The sequence below is a fragment of the Cyprinus carpio genome, chromosome B18 (genome assembly GCF_018340385.1).
Source record: "Cyprinus carpio isolate SPL01 chromosome B18, ASM1834038v1, whole genome shotgun sequence".
NCBI lineage: Eukaryota > Metazoa > Chordata > Actinopteri > Cypriniformes > Cyprinidae > Cyprinus > Cyprinus carpio.
In genome coordinates, this window is record NC_056614.1 from 24635024 (window position 1) to 24641431 (window position 6408).

The following is a 6408-nucleotide window of genomic DNA, read 5'->3' on the forward strand; positions in this document are numbered from 1 at the left end:
CTTCCAGTTTGCGTATCGGTCCAACCACTCGACTGATGATGCCATCGCCACTACCCTCCACTCAGCACTCACACATCTAGAGAAAAAAGACTCATACGTCAGAATGCTGTTTATAGACTTCAGTTCAGCATTCAACACAATCACCCCTTAACAGCTCATTTACAAACTGGTCGAGCTGGGGCTCAACACTTCGCTGTGCAACTGGCTGTTAGACTTTCTGACTGGAGACCTCAGGCAGTACGTGTCGGCAGCAACCCATCCAGCACCATCACACTGAACACTGGGGCCCCCCAAGGATGTGTGCTGAGCCCCCTCCTCTTCACTCTGCTGACCCACGACTGCACACCGTCACACAACTCCAACCTCTTTATTAAGTTTGCGGATGACACGACTGTAGTGGGTCTCATTAGCAACAGAGATGAGACAAACTACAGGAGCGAGGTGAGCTGCCTGGCCGGGAGGTGCAGTGACAACAATCTCTCTCTGAACGTGGAGAAGGTGAAGGAGATTGTTGTTGACTTCAGGAGAGTGCACACTCAGCATGTTCCTCTGACCATCAACGGTGCGTCTGTGGAGAGAGTGAGCAGCACCAAGTTCCTGGGTGTGCACATCACAGAGGACCTCTCCTGGACCAACAACACCGCAGCACTGGCCAAGAAATCACAACAGCATCTCTACTTCCTCCGCAAACTGAGAAGAGCCAGAGCCCCACCCTCCATCATGTGCACCTTCTACAGAGGCACCATCGAGAGGATCCTGACGAGCTGCATCACTGTGTGGTACAGTGCCAGCAACGCATCCTGCCGGAAGACTCTTCAATGCATAGTGAGAGTAGCTGAGAAGATCGTTGGTGTCTCCCTCCCCTCCCTCCAGGACATTTACGGAACCCCTCTCATTCGTAAAGCCCTCTGCATTGCAGGTGATCCCACCCACCCACCCGTTCACACAGCTTCTTCAGGCCAGGACCAGCAGACTGAAGGACAGCTTGATTCATCAGGCTGTCAGGAAGCTGAACTCCCTCCCAACCTTGCCCCCACTCCCCTGTTTTTCCCCATGCACCACTCTGAACCTCAGTCCCCCCCCCCAACCCCCCAGCTCCCATTAACACACTGGGACCTGCACCAGACACTTTGTGCAGCATTGGTCTGCTCACTACCTCTTTCAGCAGTTAACTGACCTCATTCAACTACCTTTTCTGTCAGTTTAAATAAAGAACTGCTCTCTGAGATTTTTGACACTTTAATCTGATTAAGCTCTTTTGCACCACAATCATTTTATCTGCACTGTTTACTTCACTGGTTTGCACTCTATCTGCCACGTGCCTTGTGCTGCTTTACTTATCTTTCTTTTTACATGACCAATTTGTATATTTGTATAGTTGTACTTCATATTTTATTATCTGTATTTAATGTTCTACTGTTAGTGTTATCTGTATGCACCAGGGGTCTGAGAGTAACGCAATTTCAGTTCTCTGTATGTGTATGTATATATGTATATATATATATATATACACACACACACACACACACACACACATACACACATATATACACACATATATATAAAAAATTTGTATTGTAAATTGTAGTTATTTAATCATAATTAAAATATATAGTTAATATATATATATATATATATATATATATATATATATATATATATATATATATATATATATATATATATATATATATATATATAAAATTTAAAAGAATTATTTTTAAGTTACACACACACATATTCAATATTTAAAATATATTATATATATAATTTTTTTCTATTTATAGTTTTTCTTTTCTACCACAGAATCGCATTGACAGAGGAAAAACACTCCAGAAGTCCCTCATTTTTATGTTTTTAGTTCAATGCTTTGTATGATAAATGTATAAACCACAATAAACATGCACTTTTATATAAGCAGCAGACGTCCACAGAACATCTCTGTTTTTATTACTAATTATTTAGCATTAATTTGATTATACTTTTAGTTTCTAATAAAAGCGTACTTTAAGCTCCATTTAACATTTTACCATATTTAAATTCTTTCTGCAGAAAATGCTAATGAGATTCCATCTGGATCTACGTATATGTCATTAGAAAGTATTTATACCATGTTTCTGTTTGTTTTTTTACAAGATTTTATCAGCAATACAGTAATGTAAATTAGAATGATCAAACCCAACAACGAGGAGAAAATGCGAACACTAAAAATGTATGCAAAATGAGTCAAAGATGAAATGATAGCAGATGTTATGTTATATATTTATTTTTTGCATTGCTGGTACACTTGGAAATAATCAGTTGCCAGCTCTAGTGAACAATAAGCAACATAAGCCAAGCAGTCGCCCCTTATGTCTTCAGTCAGGGCAACATCATTTCTTTCTTTTTATTTAATTTTTTTTAACTCCTTTTATTTTTTGAAGCCACTAGTAAACCATTTTGACACAGCTGAGAAATGTTGAGCGTTACAGTCCAAGGTCATCGAAGATGTTTAATCTTTAAAAAAAAAAATGCCGAAACAGTTTGGGAGGAAAACACGGACGAAGCAACGAACCTAACATTTTGATTGTGCAAAGCACAGAACTGTAAAAAGATATATTTATATACAGCAAACGATTCTCTGTAAACATGGTAAGTATGTTAGTTTTCAGAAAACATGGTCATATCATAAATACAGGCAACATTGGCATCGGCAAACGTCACGAAATGAACATTCTGGGCTTTTCAGATGCAGCCCGAAACCACAGAAACCAACAGGAATCTGGGCTCAAAATAACAAAAAAAAAAAAAAAAAAACCACCCCAATCCAACCATAACCATTTATTAGTGTTTATAATGGCGTATTTGGTAAACTCTGTAGAAAGAAGATACAGTTAAACTCTGTAGGAAAGAAAAAAAAAATGTGTGCTTCACATCTTGGGAAAATAATGTTTTACTTAATAATAAGCCTATATTATGCTAACTTATAGAGTAATGGTATAATGTGTATGAAAATACAAAAATAAGATTAATACTGTCAATATTTGTACAAGAAATATATCGTATTTGAAAGGAATACATGTTATTTTTATGGGAAGTGTTAGTGTCGTTCTGAAGAAAGCCAATGGGAAAATGAACACATACAGACCATACAAGAAGGGTTTGTGTTTTTAATAAAAGGGTTTTTCTCTTCTTTTTCTAGATTGAACTACTACTACGGCTCCCAAACTGCATTTTGTTTTGTTTTTTCATTTAAAGCACCATTTCCCCCTCTAAACAATACTTTGGTTAGAGAAAATATCTGCAAGTGCTATTCAAAACAACATGGCACAAAGTTACTGCTAACATCCTTTTTTATTTGCATTTTTAATCTTTTTTTTTTTTTTTATCTCTCAGATGTTGAAAAAGTAGTGTATTTCTTTCAAATTACACCTCTGCTATGATTATTATATTTCTGCCGAGCCTGCTCAAAGCCTCTTCATAAAAAGTAAATTATTTATAGTTCTTCGTTTCTTTTTTCGAGTCATTTACAAGCTATGGAACAGTAGCTGAGAGCTGCAGTCTGGGTCGTCCCACATGACATTTGGCAGTTACAGCTATTTAAACACAGTATCGTTATGTGGGACGTCCGGATCTTCGCAATGCGGCTGCGATAGTGCGCTGTGAGTGAGCACGGTGGCCATGCATATCGAAAAAGTTGTGTAAACTCAAAGCCGAACGCCGGCACGAGACTGAAGGCTTCAGTCGTGTCGCCAGTGAAATGGTCCGACTAGCTGCTGTTAACATGAAGCATGCATCGTTTGGACAGCGTGGAAGGCAGTTACGTTCTGTTTGGAGACGTTTGACACGCATCTGTGTACAAAAATGTTATTAACCACTGTGTTAAATGCAAATTTCCCTAAAAAACACTTCTAGTTTACAAGGTTGGAGTCTAGACCAGGTTCACACCACAAGATGAACAATCCCAGCTAGGTTTCTACGGCGCCGCATTTTGATAATAAAATAACATACTTCCGCTGCCCTGACACGACCAAAACCCCTTTATAAAGTCTCTTAATGGCGTCCCGTTTGGGCTCTAAGCTCAAAGCCTTTAAATGCCGATCTGGGTTTACATCCTGAGCATTACTCAAACTCAAAATATGCGAAAAGGGTCAGTGACCTCTACCAGCCAAGTCCAGCTCAATACTGGTGCAGGTATGAGGGTCGATGCTCGGGTTTGAGCGGGAAGGTTTTAAAGCCTTTGCTCAGGATCTTGTGCTGGGAAACCTGCTGCTGCTGCTGTTGTTGTTGTTGTGTGAACGGGAAGCCGGAGGACATCCCGGAGGATGGAGGGCAGTCATTGGCTGTCGACCACACCGGAGACTGCAGCATTTGCATGGAATCTCCCCATTGGCTGGAGGGGATGGTCATCTGGTAGAGGGAAGAGCTGGGATTGGGCATGGTGTTAGTGTGTGAGGAGTGCTGCCAGGGGGCTTTAGGGGGCCAGGTTTTCGTTTTGCTGTCCTGTAACACAAAGAACACAAGATATTTACATTTAAATTCATGTATTTTATCCAAAGAAACTTTTATCCATGGAAATAGAACCCATGACCTTGCATCCTGGAAATCTAACCCATGATCTTTCATCCTGGGAATCTAACCCCTGACCTGGGAATCAAACCCACAATCTTGCATCATGGGAAACAAACCCATGATCTTGCATCCTGGGAATCAAACCTATGATCTTGCATCCTGGGAATAAAACCCATGACCTGGGAATTAAACCCATAATCTTGCATCCTGGGAATCAAACCAATGACCTGGGAATCAAACCCATGACCTTGAATCCAGGGAATCAACCCCATGACCTGGGAACCTAACCTATGACCTTGCATCATGCTAATCAAACCTATGGTATTGCAACCTGGGAATAAAACCCACGACCTGGGAATCAAACCCACAACCTTGCATCATGGGAAAGAAACCCATGATCTTGCATCCTGGGAATCAAACCCATGACCTAGGAATTGAACCCATAATCTTGCATCCTGGGAATAAAACCCATGACCTGGGAATCAAACCCATGATCTTTCATCCTGGGAATCTAACCCCTGACCTGGGAATCAAACCCACAATCTTGCATCATGGGAAACAAACACATGATCTTGCATCCTGGGAATCAAACCTATGATCTTGCATCCTGGGAATAAAACCCATGACCTGGGAATTGAACCCATAATCTTGCATCCTGGGAATCAAACCTATGATCTTGCATCCTGGGAATCAAACCAATGACCTGGGAATCAAACCCATGACCTTGAATCCAGGGAATCAACCCCATGACCTGGGAATCTAACCTATGACCTTGCATCATGCTGTTCGAACCTATGATCTTGCATCCTGGGAATCAAACCCCTGACCTGGGAATCAAACCCACAACCTTGCATCATGGGAAAGAAACCCATGATCTTGCATCCTGGGAATCAAACCCATGACCTAGGAATTTAACCCATAATCTTGGATCCTGGGAATCAAACCCATGACCTAGGAATTGAACCCATAATCTTGGATCCTGGGAATCAAACCCATGACCTTGAATCCAGGGAATCAACCCCATGACCTGGGAATCTAACCTATGACCTTGCATCATGCTAATCAAACCTATGATATTGCATCCTGGGAATAAAACCCATGACCTGGGAATCAAACCCACAACCTTGCATCCTGGGAAAGAAACCCATGATCTTGCATCCTGGGAATCAAACACATGACCTGGGAATTGAACCCATAATCTTGCATCCTATGAATCAAACCCATGACCTTGAATCCAGGGAATCAACCCCATGACCTGGGAATCTAACCCATGACCTTGCATCATGCTAATCGAACCTATAACCTTGCATCCTGGAAATCGAACCCATGACCTGTAAATCGAACCCATGATCTTGCTTCCTGGGAATCGAACCCATGACCCTGGCATTGCTAATGCCATACTCTACTATTTGAGTTATAGGTAAGTTTGTTATAAAGTTTCATATAAAGCAAAACAATGCCAATGCATAGAAAACACATAGCGGAAGAGTCAAAGAAAAAATACTGATGTTCAAAATGGTTTTAAGTATTTATAAAAGTTTCCAAAGACAAAAGTATTCAAACAGAAATGTACTCTTTGCATTCATGGTGGCCTGATGTTATTTAAATCTTTTTCACATAATTTAAAAATATATTTAATTTTAATAGAAAATTGTTTATTTTATTTTTGCTGAAAGACAATTGACTCATGCAACAAGAGTTGATTAACTGGATAAATTCTTCACAACTTTATAACCTGCTCAAAATCTGTAAGTTGTTAGATCCAAACTTTACCACCGAATACAATATAAATCTTAAAACTTAAGTTAATTTGACAGCATTTTAACAACACATGAACAAAAACAAAACAAAAACTGC

At 40.1% G+C, this 6408-nt stretch overlaps 1 protein-coding gene across 1 annotated transcript in view; it reads right to left on the minus strand.

Moving 5' to 3' along the window:
* Window positions 1-2250: 2250 nt before the first annotated feature.
* Window positions 2251-6408, minus strand: part of garre1 (granule associated Rac and RHOG effector 1) — a 35189-nt gene continuing 31031 nt past the window's right edge. Inside the window, exon 14 of the mRNA XM_042744539.1 lies at window positions 2251-4482. Coding sequence (XP_042600473.1) covers window positions 4159-4482 — 324 coding nt within the window. The 3' untranslated portion in view covers window positions 2251-4158. The remainder of the gene's footprint in view (window positions 4483-6408) is intronic.